At 41.7% G+C, this 19,390-nt stretch overlaps 1 protein-coding gene across 1 annotated transcript in view; it reads right to left on the minus strand.

Moving 5' to 3' along the window:
- Positions 1-2: 2 nt before the first annotated feature.
- Positions 3-19,390, minus strand: part of LOC148394813 (kinase suppressor of Ras 1-like) — a 55,914-nt gene continuing 36,526 nt past the window's right edge. The window contains 15 exon segments of the mRNA XM_088380677.1: positions 3-3,078; positions 4,708-4,843; positions 5,168-5,299; positions 5,374-5,507; positions 8,897-8,993; positions 9,107-9,303; positions 10,614-10,832; positions 12,045-12,099; positions 12,168-12,225; positions 12,649-12,814; positions 12,994-13,106; positions 14,256-14,317; positions 14,384-14,467; positions 16,193-16,259; positions 16,354-16,508. Of these exon segments, the coding sequence (XP_088236803.1) occupies positions 2,956-3,078; positions 4,708-4,843; positions 5,168-5,299; positions 5,374-5,507; positions 8,897-8,993; positions 9,107-9,303; positions 10,614-10,832; positions 12,045-12,099; positions 12,168-12,225; positions 12,649-12,814; positions 12,994-13,106; positions 14,256-14,317; positions 14,384-14,467; positions 16,193-16,259; positions 16,354-16,508 (1,798 nt within the window). The 3' untranslated portion in view covers positions 3-2,955.

Below are 19,390 nucleotides of genomic sequence, written 5' to 3' on the forward strand. Positions count from 1 at the left end.
GCTTAATACATTAATAGTAAAGTATTTATTATTATATACACTACATACCAATACTATGTACAGTATTATTATTTATTGTCTGAGAGGAGGATGAGCGATGATAATGATCCCATGGTCCACCATTGGAGTGGAAATGAGAGGATATACATGAAAATAGTAACAGCTTTAAACAGAGGCGTATAGAATAAAGAGAAATATTGGGATTCAAAATCCTGAACATGGTGATCAGGTACAGCAGGAGAACATGGATTAGGACATCGCAAAATGAAAAGAGAAAAATCAGACCATATCATAAAAGAGAGATTTGTGTACCGTAATTTCCAGATTATAAGTCGCGGTTTTTTTTCATAGTTTGGGGGGAGCGACTTATATATGGTTTTTTTTTTCACAAATTTTTACTTGATCATTAACACATCACGTACTTACAAGTATAGTTGACTACTTCACATGTTATTTTTAGTATAGTTGATCACTTCACATGCTTTTATATCTTTATCTTGAACATATTCAAAACATAAAGAATAGAGAAAAAATCAAATACAGCAATTAACACTTTAAAGCGCCATATCCAAGTCCACTGTCTGCTGTATGCACACTTGCTCCATTTTTGCTCCTCTTATATTTATTATGTTATTTGTTTATTTATTATTTATTCATCACTCTTATTTACTCATTGTTTGTGCCTTCTTGTTTTTTTGTGTTGTTTACTTGTATGCATATTGTGTACTATGTCTTGTCACCATGGGATAGTGGAAACGTAATTTCGATCTCTTTGTGTGTCTTGGCATATGAAGAAATCGACAATAAAGCAGACTTTGACTGATGAAACAACCAAATAAACAAAACAAAAAAACTACATCTGAAAAAAATATATTTTCAGACGAAATTGGATGAGGGCGCTCCAAATGGGAAGGGCTTAAGAAAAATGGCACCAAAAAGAAACTCATATTTTGCAGGTAACAAACTTCAAGTTGTAAAATATGCAGCCGAAAACAGTAATCGAGCAGCAGAAAGAAAGTTTGGAGAACCGTGATGTATACCAAAGCATTACTGTAATTTGAATTTCAAGTGACGTCAGTGGCGCGGACAAACATACAGGACAAACGTACCCACATACGTACTACCGGCATCATTAGCGGCTTTGTTTCTAAGTCACACGGAGGACGCAGAGATTGAAAGAATTAAGGATTTGGAGTGACAGAACGTTTGAAAAACTATTATGGCTTTTACGGACGCCCGGTCCTACTCTACTGAGCTCTCGTTCACCTCCGTGGATCGAAGTCGGGGGCCGGCGCTCGGCCGGGTGGCTGTCCGCGGACGGTGCATGGGGCTCAGACATGGCTTTTACGCACGCCCGGTCCTATTGTATGGAGCTCTCTTCCACATCGGTGGCTGGAAGTCCTCGCCGCCACACGCTTGGAAGTTTGTTTTGTTAAATAAAGAGCCGTTTACCAAACCCACGTCTTTCCTTGTACTTTGTTAACACTACAATATAGTTATATAGTAGATCCGTGGAATAACGACGAAGCTGACGTCAGGACGCACGCGCGGCGTTGTTGACAAAGGACGAGGAATTTGATTGATGGATTTAATGATTTAAAGTGAACAGATGGTTTGATAATATTGCTTATATAATAGTTATTTGAAATATAATTTATATATCGTTATAAGGGCCTGTGGAATATTTTGAATTGCAAGCGCCGTCAGCCGCGCGCACACATTGTTGACAAAGAACGATCGATGGATTTAATGAATTGGAGTGACACCGATGGTTTTATAAACGTGTTATTTATGTAATAGTTCTCTTTAATAACTCTATATGTTACGTCAGGCCCATTCTCAGCTCTTCGTTTGTGTTTGTCACGTTAGCATACCTATCGTTTAGCCTGTTGTTGCTATCGTATCGAACGATCGATGGATTTAATGAATTGGACTGACACAGATGGTTTTATAAACACATTATTTATGTAATAGTTGTCTTTAATAACTCTATATGTTACGTCAGGCCCGTTCTCAGCTCTTTGTGTTTGTCACATTAGCATACCTATCGTTTAGCCTGTTGTTGCTATCGTTTAGCCTGTTGTTGCTCGTTCATGACTGTTCTTGGTGTGGGATTTTGTTGAATAAATTGCCCCCCAAAATGTGACTTGTACTCTGGAGCGATTTATATATGTTTTTTTCATTTTTGGGGGCATTTTATGGCTGGTGCGACTTATACTCCGGAGCGACTTATAGTCCGAAAATTACGGTAACTTCTGGTAAGTACAAACTTAACAGTCACAGCAAAGTCACTTCCTGTACATTCCTGATACATTGCATAACAACTTCATCCATCTGCAAAATCATGTTTTGGGCAGTTAATTTCTAACCTTGTTTGCAAGCTGAATTCTCACAGTATTTGTGAGTTTACAAAAACACAAGAATCCATCTTGTCCCAGGCCCGCACAACTGAATGACCGAACCAACCACAAAGCAAAAATGTATTTAGGGTCAAGATAAGTTTCTGCGCCAAAAACAAGAAGCACTGAGCCGGGGAAAACCAACGAATCAACCACACTGGTGACACCGGTGGATGAATGCATGGATGTTGCGATTAATTCTGTTTCTGCAGTTACTCACACTTTCTTTTTGGAAGGTTGTGCTTCTTTAACTCCCTGATTCGGGTTTCTGCTGTCGTGATTGGTCAAAACAAAGTTTGATAGGCTGCACAGGCTGCACAGATTGCCACATCACCCAATCAGCTTGAAGTATTGTACTCAATTGTCCCTCCTTTCCCAAGCAGATCACAGTGGATGGATACTGTGAAGAACTCTGTCGAGTGATTTACGTATCAATCTGGTTCTTGTCATGTTGGTTCATTTGCTGTCGTTTCAAGCTCCCTTTTTGTGTATCACTGTGAGTGAAGTTGATTGTTGGTTGGACCCCCAATTTCTATCATACAGACTCAAGCGACTTCTAGAAATGTCCAGGGTGGGACAGTCGGCGGTTCAGTTTCGGCAGCCTGTCCAACATACTCGCCAGCTGGGTGAAGGTTGGCCTGTCATCTATTTCAAATGACCAGCAGGCAGAAAAGATCTCCTGTTGTGGCAAAACATTGATACATGCCAACATTAGTTGTTACAAATTGACAAATACGTATATATCCTCACTAAACTACGTATGACTGTGAATCACCATTAGGCACTCACCATGACAAGTTAGAGTGAGTACCACTCTAACACATTATTTTGACGTAATTATCACTTCAACTCCAAGCCCCATCAACATGTGGAAACGCTCCTCACGGCTCAATTTTCCTCCACCAATTAATATAATGTTAAATTTTGGTCATCGTTGTAATGTAATAGAAATAAAATTTCTCCTGCAGTCAAGTATAGTTTGTTGTCATGGTTTCCGTTCGCATCTCTGTCCCGCATCTGTGCACTCGCCCCTCCCCGACTGTGTCCTACCAGTAATCACTGTAATCGCCGTTACCTGCCCCTTGTTTCCAGTCTTGTATTTAAGTCCTGTATGCGTGTCACTCCCGGTCAGATTGTTCTGTTAGCCTGTTGCCAGTCCTGTTAGTCAGTCCTATTAGTCAGTTTTGTTGTCCTCCCTGTTTGCTCTTTCCTGTTTTCCTGTTTGCCAGTTTGTTCCTGCCTGTTTGCCTCCCTGTTAGTCTTGCTATGTCCTCCTGTTTGTTCCCCTCATCCTCTCCTCCACCACCCTTTTCCCTTCAATAAACCGTGGTCCAAGCTGCATTTGGTCACCCTGCTCCATCCCGCATGTGACATATTTTCTTATCCGAAAAGGAGGTGCTTTAAGTGCCCACACTTGGCTGGCTACACATTACTAGAAGTTCAGTGCTCTCTGAGTTATTTATCCGTAATTGACACACATGGGCCGGCTGACTGGGCAGCGCGACACAGGCTGCTGTATCTCATACTCCTGGATGGAGCTAGATGGGCAGAGGGTCGTGGCAACAATGGAGAGGTCAGGCGGCGATGAACAAAAACTGCGGGCAGGGAGCTTCTTCGGGCGATGCAGACGGGAGATCCTCCCAGCTGCGTCACAGGCCGTGGCTAGCTAATGCGATCGACGGCAGACTATGAGCTTTTTGGCTGCGGCACATAGGCCCATGTCTGGGAGGTAAAAAGCTGAAATCGCACTGCTAATCTTGTTAGTTTAGCTGTCGGATGCTAATTCTGCATTGACAAGCCATAGGAGCTAGAGGGAGCAGTGTCTGTTAACCTGTCTGACTATGAGCTGTAGTAACTTTTGTATCACTAAACGTCCAAAAATTACGACCAATCGCCACTAAAGTTCTGATGCGCATTCCACCTATTGTCCACTTCAACCTGTAAAAATAATTTTTAAAACTATCAGCACAATTGTTTAGATTTTCTGAGGTGCCTAGTACATCCTTGTCTTTGAATTAGCAGCACTTGTGACTGCATTTACAATCGTGGAGTGTGAGCTTACATATTCACTCAAATGTCCATTTTTCGTATCCATTTCTACATAAACACAATATGTTAATCTGCGATGTCAAGCGAGCATGCTGGATCTCTTTGCCTCCACCTAAGCCACGCCCCCAAAATGACACCACATTGTTTACGAACTCTTAAAGGGGTCCATACACACAGTTAAAAAGTGAATATTACAAGGAAATCAACCTAAAAGTCTTTTAAAACAATGTAATAGCTCTACTTTATGCTATAGACTTACCATAACTTCCTTGCCCAGGTTGGCATCTGTCTGCACCCTCTTCATGCCCTCATTGCTACCCACTAACCAGATTTTTGCTTCCACGGGATGGTTGGTGATTGGCCAATCTCTAGCATGCAGCTCATACCAGATTGTACTGAAAAAAGGCAATATCAAGTTAAATCAAATAAATAAAATTAATTGCACTTCTTAACCAAAAAACCTGTATGCCTAATATATAGAAATTTGTCCTGGTTGATTGTCCTGGCCTCTTTTTTACGCCTACAACAATCGTGTGGGTCTGGTGCAACGTGCTGTGCAGTTTAACAGATGACATTTGTGCAGTAATGTTACTCTCAAGCCATTTTTTTGCTTTCAGGCTTAGAACAAACCAATAATCACCATGAACATTTGGAATATTTCAAATAATGTTAACTCTAGATTTTTATGTAATTATTAGTTTTGAATTGACATTTAATACCCAAAAGCATAAACATCGGCAGCTTTCGAGAACGGCAGCTGGTCCTCAGCAACGTCTGGGCTCATCACGTGAACAATCTCTGGGGACAGGTAGTTGATCCATCCTTGGGGTATTTTCAACACACTCTTTCTTCTATTCACACAAAACATTGCAATCACAATGTAGACAATGATAGCATAAACTGAAGACATCTGTTGCATTCTTACCTTCCTTCTTCTACCACACCGGCCATCCCAAAGAGACCAAAATCTGTTATAACTACTCTGTTGGAGTCATAGAAAACATTCTTGGACTTCAGATCTTTGTGAATGATGCCTTTTGCATGCAGATAGCCCATTCCCTTTGGTAGAGACAAATATGCAAATAATACATAGCAGTTTGGGACTGTCAAAAGTCGGCCTCATGTTGTGAGAAAATGGTATCTGTTTAGCTGTACATACTATACGTACTAAAAAATTCAAATGAACTCAGGCAGGACGTTGTGTTAAACAAAACATCAACAAACAAAAAAACACAATACAGTGACTTGCAAATCCATTTCAACCTATTAAAAACAGCGAATTCAACCTACATTCAACATACTGTATATTGAACCTAACACTACAAAGCAGGGCTGTAGTACTCGATTCGGAGTCCAGACTACACATTTTTGGTGACTCAGACTTGACCATCGAGAACTGGCGTTAGCAAGTATGAAGCAACCTGCAAATTCTGTAAGAACAGTCAATATTGCACCACACCGAGCTTTGTGTGACACTTGCAAAGGTATAACAAAAAGAGGTACCGTATTTTTTGGACTATAAACCACTACTTATTGCACACCTTCCCTCCCTCCCTCCCTCCCTACTCAAGACTGTCACAATGATGTGTCAATCAATTGTCAGACTGCCTTTGTACTGTACATGCATCATCCGGCTCGTGTGGTGATTGGCCGTTGGCAGCACACGTTGGAAGGGCCAATCAACGTCACATGTGTCCGTCCGTTGTCTTCCGGGTTAGAGCAACGCTGGCGTCTGAATTGTTGCCTGCCGCTTCTGTCCCGGACCGTGTCCGCTACTTGTTTGTCCGCTATTTGTTTTGCGTTTCCCGTTTTAAGTGTGCCGTCCCTTCTTTTATTTTCCTCGTTTTGTCTCCCGTCCACCGCGCATCTCCGCAGCTCCACTCGCACCTTTCTGTTCCCGCTCCCTTGGGCTCCGAGCTACGTTAGCCAGCTAGCCAAACCACCACTGGACCCTCCTGCCTCCCGGCTCTGAGGCTGCTTGCTCTGGACTCGGCAACAATTTTGCCCCAGCTCTCTGGCCACCCGGCCGGCGTCCTCGGTGGGAACCCCCGCTCGCTGCAAGCTCGCCGGCCGTGGCTTGGCTGTGTGCCGCCATGGCACACCGGGGCTTGCCGTTTGTGCGGGTACAGATCGACCAACACCGCCACCCACTGCACCAACATCACCACCCGCCTGCTAGCATTTTATCTGGATTTTTCTCAGCTGCTGTCACGTCTCATCTCTTCCATGGACTATCACTTCGACTACTCCTATTTCACCAACTTCTCGCTCATTCATATACACTGCTGCTGATCTTCATCGCCTCAAGAACTATGATGATGACACCCAGAACTACATATGCACCGCACCCACCCGAAACCCTCCCCTCACCCACCTTGAAACTTGCATCTCTACAATAAAAACACGGCTGACCCACAACTTCCTCAAACTCAACAATGACAAAACAGAGCTCCTCCTCATAGGCACTAAATCCTCCCTCAATAAAACTGGACCCATCTCACTCACCATTGACTCCTCAATCATCACTCCCTCCCCTCTGGCACGCAACCTTGGCGTTATCTTCGACGCTACACTGTCCTTCCACCCTCATGTTAGCTCAGTTGTCAAGACCTCATCCTTCCACCTCCGCCGCATCGCCAAAATCCGACACTGCCTCTCTCCCCCTGCCGCTGAATCCCTCATACATGCCTTCATCTCATCCCGGCTTGACTACTGCAACTCCCTTCTCACTGGCATCATTGCTCGCTCACTCACTCCATAGACTTCAACTAGTCCACAACTCTGCTGCCCGCCTCCTTACCCACACCCGGTCCTGCGAACACATCACTCCCATTCTCCACTCTCTTCACTGGCTCCCCATCAAGCAGCGTATCATCTTCAAGATACTCCTTCCTCGCCTTCAAGGCCCTTCACCACCTGGCTCCCCCCTTACCTATCCGACTTCCTTATCCCCTACCGCCCCACCCGTCCCCTCTGATCCTCCACTACTTCACGTCTAACAGTCCCAAAATCTAAACTCAAATCCTTCGGTGACAAAGCCTTCTCCTGCACAGCATCCCGACTCTGGAACTCTCTCCCTCAATCTGTCTGCGACTCACCCTCACTCCCTATATTTAAGTCCCGTCTAAAAACTTGCCTCTTTTCTCAAGCCTATGAACTCTCATACCCATAACTGGTGTTTCCTAACTTTATCCAATTGTGTCCTCCCTGTCCTTGATCCACCCCTAATCACTGACATATAAAATGGGTGAGAAAATTGAACCCCAATATTTCTAGCTTATTTGAACACTAACTAACCCCCAAAAAACTAATTTAATTTTGGCAACAAAAATTACCAAATTGACATACAGCACCAAACTAATCTTGCAGGCTTCAATCGAGAGAAAATGACAGTTGCAAAAAATAAGCCTTCATCAGTTTGAGGCCCTATATTTATGCTCAGCCAAGTCTAGCGCAAAGCGCAGTTTAACTGTGCATATGAGTAGACTTTCCTTATTTGGTATTTTCCCATATTTGCAGATGAGTAAACTTTCCTTTTTTCAATCAAAGCAGCTCACCTCATTCTTTTTAAAATCAGCGCTCACACAGTCTCACCCACAAGGCGACCACGATTGTGTGTGATGTGAGTCACTCTTTGTTTGATCTTCTGCCCTCTGGGAAGAGGTACAGGAGCCTGTGCTCCCGCACCACCAGACTCACCAGCAGCTTCATACTCCAGGCTGTTAGGATCCTGAACTCTCTCCCCCCTCCTGTGTAATGTCCTGTACTTTTGCGCTATATTCTGACTGTGTGCTGTATGCACACTTGCTCCATTTTTGCTCCTCTTATTTATTATGTTATTTGTTTATTATTTATTCATCGCTCTTATTTATTCATTGTTTGTGCCTCCTTGTTTTTACTTTTTGTGTGTTTTTACGTGTATGTATATTGTGTGCTATGTCTTGTCACCGTGGGATAGTGGGAAAAGTAATTTCGATATCTGTGTGTGTCTTGGCATGTGAAGAAATTGACAATAAAGCAGATTTTGACTTTGACATTGTAGAAGCAGAAATTGCAGATGATGTAACTGACTGTGCATGTAATGTGGGCAATTGGAGACCACTTTTCACCCATATGTGACCTCACCATCCATCCACAGTTGTGCCACACATTCAAGAAGTTGCTATTAAAATATTTGTAGGATAAGAATTCACTCAAAAATTGATTTCCACGTTTTGAGGGAATGTTTCAGTGTTTACATCGTTGTGAATGAAATACATTGACATGCAGCACCACTTTTCCCCGAGTAGTCTAATCAATAGGATCATCAATTGCAAAAACATTAGTTTGTATAGGTTGAAAGGGATTTACAAATCATTATAACGTGTTTTTATATCAGTTTTACACAGTGTCCTAACATCATTGTAATTTTAAAAAAATGATATCCATTTTGTATGGATGCTTCTTACCTTTACAATTTCTTGTGCAATCTGTCTGGTATTATTTATATCCAACAAATGACCTCTTTCTCTTACAAAAGAGTATAAAGGCACCCCTTTACAGAAACTGCAAAGCAAAAAAATATGCAGCATTGTCACAAAAATGTTAACATCTGTGTTTATGTATTGGAGGGGGAAAGAAAAAAAAACATAAGCAGAAATTAGTCATCTTTGTTCTACCTGGTGACAATAGCAAGGTGGGGCGGGGCCATGCAGGCCCCCATGAACAAGATGACATTTTCATGTCTGGTTTGCCTGTAGTTCATCACCTCCTTCTTAAAAAGCTTCAGGTGCTCCTGGTTATTGCCGTCAACCTCCACAAGGCGAATGGCTACCTCACCATGCCAGCGACCCCTGAACACCTTCCCCCAACGACCCTGGAGAGTTGAAAGACACTCATGTTTGGAGATTTACACAGGCGTCTGCTTGACCCTTGTCAAGACAAATAACTCAACATCGTATTTCACTATAATTGATTATTCCAATTTTTGTCCTTACTCATATGAAGGCAGGTGATATTGTTTTGATTGCCATTTTTTGGTTCATTAATAACATAGTATAATATTTGATCCTGTATAGCCATATAAAATACAGAAAAACAAAATTGACTAAATGCTGTAATATCCATGGGCTACAGGATGTTACTGAGTTGGGCTTGTGTGTTTTATTTTAGGCTGTGTTAAGTTTTGAGTATTTCAGAATCAAAGCGAATTGGATTCAATTACAGGATCCGCCCAATCCTGTTTTATGTGGTTTTGTGGCGTCCACACAACAACAGCAAAAAACAAGTAAACCAAAAATAACCACTGCCAATGCGCCTAGGTTACCATCCATTCCGCAGTATACTAAAATCTTGTACACCCAACTTGCTAAAAGCCACTTCAAGTGTGTGTGTGTGTGTGTGTGTGTGTGTGTGTGTGTGTGTGTGTGTGTGTGTGTGTGTGTGTGTGTGTGTATATACGTAGTTCAATATGACATGTTAATAACATGTGCAATACAATATTCTATGTGCAGAACACATTATATGTATAATATCTTGTGCAATTTCAGATATGAAGTCAGTCTACCACCTGCTGCTACTACTGGGAATACAACCTTGCGTGACCCTAGATGCAAAGCAACTTACCATATACTCCAATCCTGCACCAGCGGACAAAGTTACATTCTCCACTGTCCTCCTAATATATGCCGATTCTGTATTCTATACTATCCCACTCGATGTTTCACACTCCCATTCCCTCCTACAAAACACCAACGGAGCAGCGCTCCCAATTTCGTTGTATACCTGCTATACCTACCTATATACAATGACAAAGGCATTCTATTCTATTCTATTCTATTCTATTCTATTCTATTCTATTCTATTCTATTCTATTCTATTCTATTCTATTCTATTCTATTCTGTTCATGGCCCCACGAGGAAAACCATAACTACGGTGTGGCCCACAACAAAATTGACTTTCAGCATGCTCGAGCTCTTTTATCAATTAACAGTTTTTAATCAATGTACGGTATAATAAGGCTTAAAATTCTGGGTGGTGTTCAAGTTTAAACAAAAGAAACTGTCATCCCCTTGATTTTTTTATAATATATGGTATTATATGTCCTGTGTATGCCATGTAATTTTTTTCATATCTACATGCTGCTTTTTGGTTTTATTTCAAGGAATGAGCATCTCTGTCTTCACCTTTCCTACAAGCTCTCCGAGTTGCAGTTCCTCATATGGGATGTCCCATTCCTGCAGGTAAACGCTGGTCTGACTGGCTTTACGGTCGATGCCCCCCCTCCAGCGACCAACAGTCCTACGACGACAGATAGACGAGGGGAGGTCTTCCAACCCATCTTCATCAAAGTCCTCATTGGAGAAGCTCTTGACTTGGCAAGCATGATGATTCTCCTCTGCTCTCTATTAAGAACAACATACAGTATAATTAATTCATTAAGATAAAAGTGCACTGCTCAGCGAGGAAGCTCTCTGCGCCGCTGGCCGCATTACAACTTAATTTCGGATAAATAACTACAAGACAACGCCCGTAGGCCAGCTTGTTGGAAAGATTGGGAGAACTGGACTTCCAGCAAGAAGACTGACCCTTCAGCTGAATGTGGCTGTTTCAAGCACCTCTTTTTTAGATAGGTGGCGGGGGGGATTCCCATACGTGAACTTCAGGGAAAATGTAAATCAAACGAACCTTTACAGATTTCAATTGAATATCTAACAACTCATAAACAGTTCAGCTAACATAAAGCCTCTTACAATGCATCGTGTTGGTGACTGATGAAAGGAAGTACACAGACGTGACAGAGCACATTAGTTGCAGAGAGGCTGCTCATTTCTTGCTCTTAAGTCAGCCATGGAAAGGTGTTTTATGAGGTTTTCAGAGGTAGAAATGGGCCTAAATAGAGATGTCCACATGCATTTTGAGGCTGATTGATCCCCGTTATTTTGACATTGCAAGCGATATATGAACAATGACTTCCAAAATTGCGAGATTGTGATCACTTCCTTTGATGACCACGGCATGGAGAGGAAGGGTGTGTGGCCATATTCCACATCAAAAGTGTGCGTTTCTGAAGACATGAGTTATTTCATTATTTCCAAAATGAATGGATCAAAAATGCTAACTTTTTTAATTTTCCTGATAAAAAAAGACTACTTAAATTGGGCTAATTAGTGAAAAATGGACCATCATTGCTTTTGTATCCCTTTAAGCAGGGACGTGCCACGCCTCCCCTGCCATCATGAAAAGGGGAAAAACTAATTCAATTGTTTTTATTATAAAGTAATTTTCCCTTTAATTTCAATAGTTTTGTATCATTTTGAACCAAAATTGCTGATTTTTTTATAGTCATTTTAAAACTGAAGACGATTCGCTCGGAGGAGCCAACTTCCTGCCTAGCCTCCTCTGAGGATTGCGTAATCACACAGCTGCCTATGTCAGTGCCTCCCCAGTCATGAACCTCACCGCACGTCACTGCCTTTAAGTATACAAAATATTGTACGCTAACTGTGAACAACTTAAGCATGATTTGAAAAATGCATTTGATTTCAAGCTAAATATAAATAATTTTGCTTCTGTCATTTGTTGGTACAAGTGTCAAATGGAATGCCTGTACAAACCTGGTCTTGTTCAGCTGCTTTTACCTGCGTCTCAGTAATAGCTGTCTGCGATACTCTAAGAAAAAGAATAATTAATTTAGACAGTAATTGATGAAGCACACATTTTTCTTTGTAGCATTTTACCCAGAGTCATTGGAGCTGTCAGACTGTTGACTATCGGAATTTTTGGAATCAGCAACATCTGCTTAGAGGGGACAACAGAAATAACATTAAAATCCCTCTTTTAGTTCTAGTTCCTAGAAATAACTCATAGCTGTGCCATGTTACTCTACTAACTCAGTTATGTATCTTAATTTCAACTGTAAACATGCATTTATTACTAAACAAAGACAGACAGGAACTAAAGATACTAAGACAATTAATGTGCTCCTAACCCTAACCTAGTTATTCCATCCCCATACACATTAATATTTCATTTATCGTGGACAGATGCATTCGTTCTCAAACAATAACAGATGTATGGGTTTTGTGTAATGTAAAACAACATGTAAAATAAAACTACAGTATGGGCAAGAGGAATCGTCCAAATGTTCATATCAAATTTCAGTCATGTAAAACATTAGTTTTTGGCAGTGAATGTACGAGGTAGCCACAGTAGGCTGACCTGGGAAGTGGAAGTTGTTGCCCTGGGAACCTTGTGGAGATGTGTTGAGTGGGGGTGTGGCACCAACACTGGGTGGGTTACTCTGCTGGGAACGTGCTGGAGAGGAAGGTGTGGAAGAGGTAGCTGATGATGGGTTACTACTGGAGTCCAGCTGGACAGGAGGCTCCTGTGTGAAATAGATTTACGGTACGGTACGGTACGGTACGGTAGGGTAGGGTAGGGTAGGGTAGGGTAGGGTAGGGTAGGGTAGGGTAGGGTAGGGTCGGGTCGGGTCGGGTCGGGTCGGGTCGGGTCGGGTCGTGTAGGTCGGGTCACAAATTCTAGTGCAGCAGTAGTTGTACATACCTTTTTGGTTATTGCCTTTGGTAATGTGCCAAACTGCAGTGGGAGCTTGGCTTTTTGATCAATACGATTATGGATATCAGACGGCACTGATTCTGCCCTTCGCATATTTGGCACTACAAAAAAACATTGACACTGTGAATGTATAGCAGGTTTTTTAATTGAATGATAACCCATAATTTCCTACTGACGGTGGTCCTAGCTTGAATGGCATCCTTGCAGTGCACGAATAAAACAAAACATAATGAATTCTCATCAAAATAATTTTGGCTTTGGTTACCAGCATGCTTGCTTTCCTTTATGTTAAGGGTTTAATTCCCTACCACCAACTGTGCATCTCTTCTACTGTACAGAGGGTGACTCCACAAAGGGGCATACATTCCCCATATAAATACCATGTCATAGTGGTTTCAAACTAGGGTGCGTACGTCCTAGAGGGTCCCTGGTGTTATGAGGGAGGCTTGGGGTTATCATGAACAATTTTCATTATTAAGTTATGTTACATGCGGACTGAATGTGTGCTCATATATAGTCAAGGCAGTTCGGATGGTTAGGCGCCCTCGTGTGACCGGCAGCACCTTTGAAGTGTTCAAATTGGAAACTTTGCTCATTCGCCCATTTCGCCCATGTTGGTGAACCCATGTAAGTGAACTGGTGCTCGTCCAAGCATGCGTATAAACAAGCAAATGCACAGCCAGTTTTTTTAAATACACACACAATGCGTGTGGTGAAATAAAAACAATGTAACAACAGCATCATTGGGGTCCGTGGGACCGAGAAGCATACAACACAGCCAACTTCCTTTCCTGAGACAAAAAAGGAAGCAAAAAAGCCTTTAGCAGCCAATACAACAACCATCGGTCACCAGATTGTCTGTATACAAATATGCATACTTATTGGAAAAACTGCGCGGGCGCTGCAAAAAAGTTTGGGAAACTATCATAGAGAAACCCATTTTGAACATGCTTGTTCTTGACTTGAGTTTCTATTTTCAGTTTGTAGCATTGAAATGGTGGTGTCCAAATTAAAATGTTTTTACATGGGGTCACAAACCGTGACCACTCCAGATGATATTATGATCCTTATAATGTTGAAGAACCTGCATAATTACAAGCTGTTTCATCAAATAGAGTCATGTCACAAATTCAGCTGATGTTTCTTTCAGCAGATGTTTCAGTGACGTATGGAACATGCATTTTGTAATGGCAAATTGGAAATTTAAATTAAGATCTTAATGTATTTCCCTGATCATGATCATTGCTTACATGTGAGAAATGATATCCGACAAGAGGGAGCATCTTTGGTACATTTGTTGTGACACTTTAATCTGCAGAGAGAAAAATGAAAATATGTGACATCATCATACATATGAATTGAATATTGAGTGTCTTACTTGCAGTGTTTACACTTTACACCAAAGATCATGTTCTTGCCACACACTTGGCATATCTGTGAGAGCCACGATTTTGTTGAAAACCTGAAACACCAGAAAAGGAAATGGTGACAAAACACATTTTGGGCCCTATTTTCGTGTTTATCTTAATGGGGCATAATGGGGGCATGGAAGTAGACTTTTCCCAGCCAATTAGCGCAGTATCCCTCATTTGCATCAAAATCAGGGCAGTCGAAACGCTAATCCGAGTACGCTGTGCCTGACACCGTGGAAACCAAAACTTCACCCAACTTGGGAATCATAGCGAAGGCCCTGCTCTGAACCACAAAACACCAACCGCTGAGCTAAAAGTTCGGGGCTGCTGCACCGCCTCATTTCCTTAAAACCTCAATGGAAAGTACAACCGAGGCTGGCATGATTTGCATCTATTAAACATTTTCAGATTTTATGTTTTTGCCCCGTCCGTCCCAACAAGATGCTCTTCAATGTGCACATTAATCTATTATTGATCAGCTAATAAAAGTGCAACTAATATATTAATTTACATTGAGGTTTGTGGAACTCGCTCTCCGCCCCGCCACACATAAACAATAGTGACAGGGTGCTTATAAAAACAATATAATTTTTAAGATAATGATGAGGATTATAATCCATTCAATTAATCAATCAGGATTGTTCTACGCTGATGTTGTATCCATCCATGTTCAACACTGCTTATCCTGATCAGGGTCGCGGGGGATGCTGGATCCAATCCCAACTGACATCAGGCAAAAGGCAGACTACAGCCTAAACTGGTCGCCAGCCAGTCCCAGGGCACACATAGAGACAAACGACCAGTCACACCCAAGCACAAGCACACGCACACAAGTCAGGCGTGTTGTACCCCGACACTATCGGCCACCCGGTGTTATATTCATGAATTAAATAGCATACATGATGTCATCCAACACTCACACCCGTGGAGCGCTGGTTTGTCTGTTTGCGCCTCGATCAAATACACTAAAATTGTGTTCGACGGCCTGCGCCTGGAAGTAGACCTGCTTTTTTTCAGTCTGGAGTTTAGTCTAGTTTTTTTTTTTTTTATTACCAAATTAAAAGATGCGCTGTGGGTGAGGTAGAAACGCCCAGTGAGATGCAGCATTGCCCAAGACATGCTAGACTAGATTTCCGCTTGCACGAAAATGAATTTACGCCCATTCTTGCACCGAGCGCATGAGCACCTGTCTACCAAGATAGATATTTAATATTTAGCCTTAAAATGCATGTGGACATCTCTACTTAACTAAATACAATATATATATAATAAATGTTATACTATTCACCTAAACCAGGGGTGTCAATACTAGGTCTGCAATAAATTTTATAATTAGAATACAATATGGCCCGCACTTCAACTTTTGCCTGAGTGTATTACACTTTTTATTTTTAACATCAAGAGGAGCTACTTTTCTTCTACTACTTCTGTTGATCAAGGCAGTTGTTCCACCAAATAGGTCAGAAGTACTAGACCAGGGGTGTCCAAACCACGATCAGATGAAGTACTAACGACTCTGCTGCCCTCATTTTTAGATGCAAATAATATCTGTTGACATTTCTATATTCTGCATAGTGTAAAAGGGATTCGGGGTGGTAATATAAGGTGGCACAGAGGCCGACTGGTATAGACATATACCTCTCAGGTCAAATAGTGTGGGTTCAAATCTAGGCTCAAAAATTTTAATTCATTAGCTGACAAAACGAAGTAACATAAAAAATCTTCTCTCAATGCGTTTCGTTGCCTGGCTTTGTCCCTTATGGCAGGTAACTCACCTGTGTGTAACAGCCAAGCCAATATCTCGCTTCACTGTCTGAGGTGAACTCCTGTGCACTGCAAGGTCTGTGAAACACACCAGCACACACTATGTGAATTACACAATAAAATGAGACATATCATACAAGACGATGCCTGATGTCATAACTGCGGGACTCACTGTCCAGGGATGTGGGAGCGGCAGTCATCGTGTATGGGGCTGAGGCAGGGACAGGGCCGTGTGTGGGGGCAGACAGCGGGGATGAATTTAGATTTAAATCATCGAGACTCTTTCCATTGAGGTGGATAGAAGCCAGTGCCTTCTTCCTATTGACCCTTCAAAGACACAGTGAAGCTGTCAATGGAGCTCACAAACAAAAATTCTGGGCATGCGATTATAATAGAATATTCCAGCTAACAAGCATGGGCAGAAGCCAAACAAGTGTAGCTTTGGCCAATCAAGGTTGAAGGGTTGGAGAGCATGATCAAATGATAAAGTAGGATTTTGGAGACGTTAAAAATATATCTCCTTAAGCTCCTTCAATTTACGGCTTGAGCAGACTTGGGTTCAATTGACCGCAAATAAGCAAACATCCAGTATGTCTGCCACGTCATCCGATGTCCCCATCTCATATACAGCCAGCACATCTAATATTTGAAAACGAAACAGTCACATCCTCCTCACAGTTCGAAGGTCCAGTGTTTGATACTGGCTCCGGCCTGCCTGTGTGGAGTTTGGGTGTTCTACCCGTGCCTGTGTGGATTTTCACCAGTTAATCCAGTTTCCTCTACATTCTAAAAACATGGATGTTAGGCCGATTGACCACTCCAAATTGTTCATAGGTGTGATTGCGAGTGTGAATGGTTGGCGTGGCTCAGTGGGAGAGTGCTCATCTCCCAACTCTAAGGTTGTTGGTTCTATCCTCAATTCTGGTGACCATCTCAAAGTGTCCTTGAGCAAGACACTGAACCCTAATTTGATACTGTGGTGGGGCTGGCAGTATGGCAGCAGCCTCCTGTAGGTGTATGAATTTATGGGTATGTGAATGCGAAGCATTGTGCACCATACGATGTAGAATCTACATGAAGCTCTAGTAGTATATAAATGCAGTCGATTTACCATTTGTCCATGTGTGTACCCCACCTACTGATCATAGATTGCTCCAGCAAGCGGTTCAGAAAATGGATGGATTGCTTTTTAAACTAGCTTGGATTAAATTCTGTTTGTGTCCTTTCTTTTGTAGTCAGCACTTCTTTGCGTTTGTTTGAGTTATTCTGTTGGTTTTTTGTTTTGTTTTTTGCACTTTTGTTACATTTATTTCCATTTTGTATTTTTACCCATCGTGCTCCACCCATCCGCTTGTGTGTTTTGAGTTTTGGTGTCAGTCTTATCCTGATGTAGTTTTTCTGTTTTGTATTCATCCTTGCTGATGTTGTTGCGCTCTCTTGGTTGAATAAAGAATTGCATTTTGTTTTGGGTTGGAACTGATTTGGGGTCTGAGGTCCTGGGCATGCGATTGTGACTAGAACAGTACAGTGAAGTACACACTTTGGATTTTGCTAGAACAGTACAGTGAAGGACACACTTCTGATTTTGCAAGAAAGTCTTGACAAGACCGATGAGTGAAATATTACGGGAACGCGACAATTTGTCGACTTATTGCACCAGTTGTGCCAAACTAGTTTCTCTTGCGGTAGTGCGTATGCATTTTTTTGACAGCGTTGCGATTTCATTTAGAGACACAAAGCACACACTTTTGTGTTTTACAGAAGGAAAATTGACTTGACGTGCATTCAATGACCACTCACAAAGTAGGACATCGCAAATATCCAGGAATACTCAAAATTGTTTGGGTGACCCCAAACTTTTAAATGGTAGTGTATATTTTTGGTCTTACAAGAGAACGTTGAATATTGTTCAGATACATGAAGCATTTTATAAAAGGGTTCATTTACATTGATGTCTTAATGCATAAAAGTCCATCCATTCATTTTCCAAACCGCTTATCATCACAACGGTGACGAACGTGCTGGAGCCCATTCCAGCTGTCCTAGGGCGGTAGGCGAGATGCACCCTTAAGTGGTCACCAGCCAATTGCAGTAATGCATAAAAAATGGCATATTTTGGTAATAAGGTATGTTTATGTATAAAAGGAGAACTACCGTATTTTCCGGACTATAAGTCGCAGTCTTTTTCATAGTTTGGCCGGAGGTGCAACTTATACTCAGAGCGACTTATATGTGAAATTATTAACACTTTATTGCATTAGTTACTAGTAGTAGATTCACCTCACATGTTATTTTCAGACTAAACCGCATGAGGGCGCTCTAGGCCTGTGGAATAATTGGAACTGCAACTGACAATGAGTCTGAATCCATCCACTGACTTCCGGAGTCAGCAGTGGCGTTGTTTATAAGTGACGCAGAGGACGAAGATTTCGATGGATTTAATCATTTGGAGTGACACAGATGGTTCGATAAATTTGTTATTTATGTTATAATTATTTGATATATAGTTTAGATAGTTATATAGGCCTGTGGAATAATTGGAACCGCAACTGACAATGAGTCTGACTCCATCCACTGACTTCCGGAGTCAGCGGAGTTCTTTCTAAGTGACACAGAGGACAAAGATTTTGATGGATTTAATAATTTGGAGTGACACGGGTGGATTAATAAAATTATCTGTTATCGTTATTTGATGTATAGTTTTTTTTATATAGTTCTATAGACCTGTGGAATAATTGGAACTGCAACTGACAACGAGTCTGTCGTCAGCATCGCATGTACTTCTGGAGTCAGCAGCGGCGTTGTTTACACAGAGGACCAAGGTTTCAATGGATTTAATGATTTGGAGTGATGCGGGTGGTTTGATAAACTTGTTATTTATGTTATAGTTATTTGAATAATTGCTAATATGTCACGTAAGGCACATTCTCAGTTCCTTGTTTGTGTTTATGTAAAGTTAGCATACCGTGTCGTTTAGCCTGTTGTTGCCTATTCATGTCTGTTCTTGGTGTATTTTGTCAAATACAGTCCCCCCAAAAATGCGATTTGTATTCCGGTGCAACTTATATATGTTTTTTCTTCTTTATTATGCATTTTATGGCTGTTGCGACTTGTACTCCAGAGCAATTTATAGTCCGGAAAATACGGTAGCTTGTTCTGTTCTTTTCTTATGCTAGACTATTAAGAGAAGCAGTGTATCAATGTTTTTT

The sequence above is a fragment of the Syngnathus floridae genome, chromosome 7 (assembly GCF_059516105.1).
Source record: "Syngnathus floridae isolate MCC-2025c chromosome 7, RoL_Sflo_1.0, whole genome shotgun sequence".
Taxonomy (NCBI): Eukaryota; Metazoa; Chordata; class Actinopteri; order Syngnathiformes; family Syngnathidae; genus Syngnathus; species Syngnathus floridae.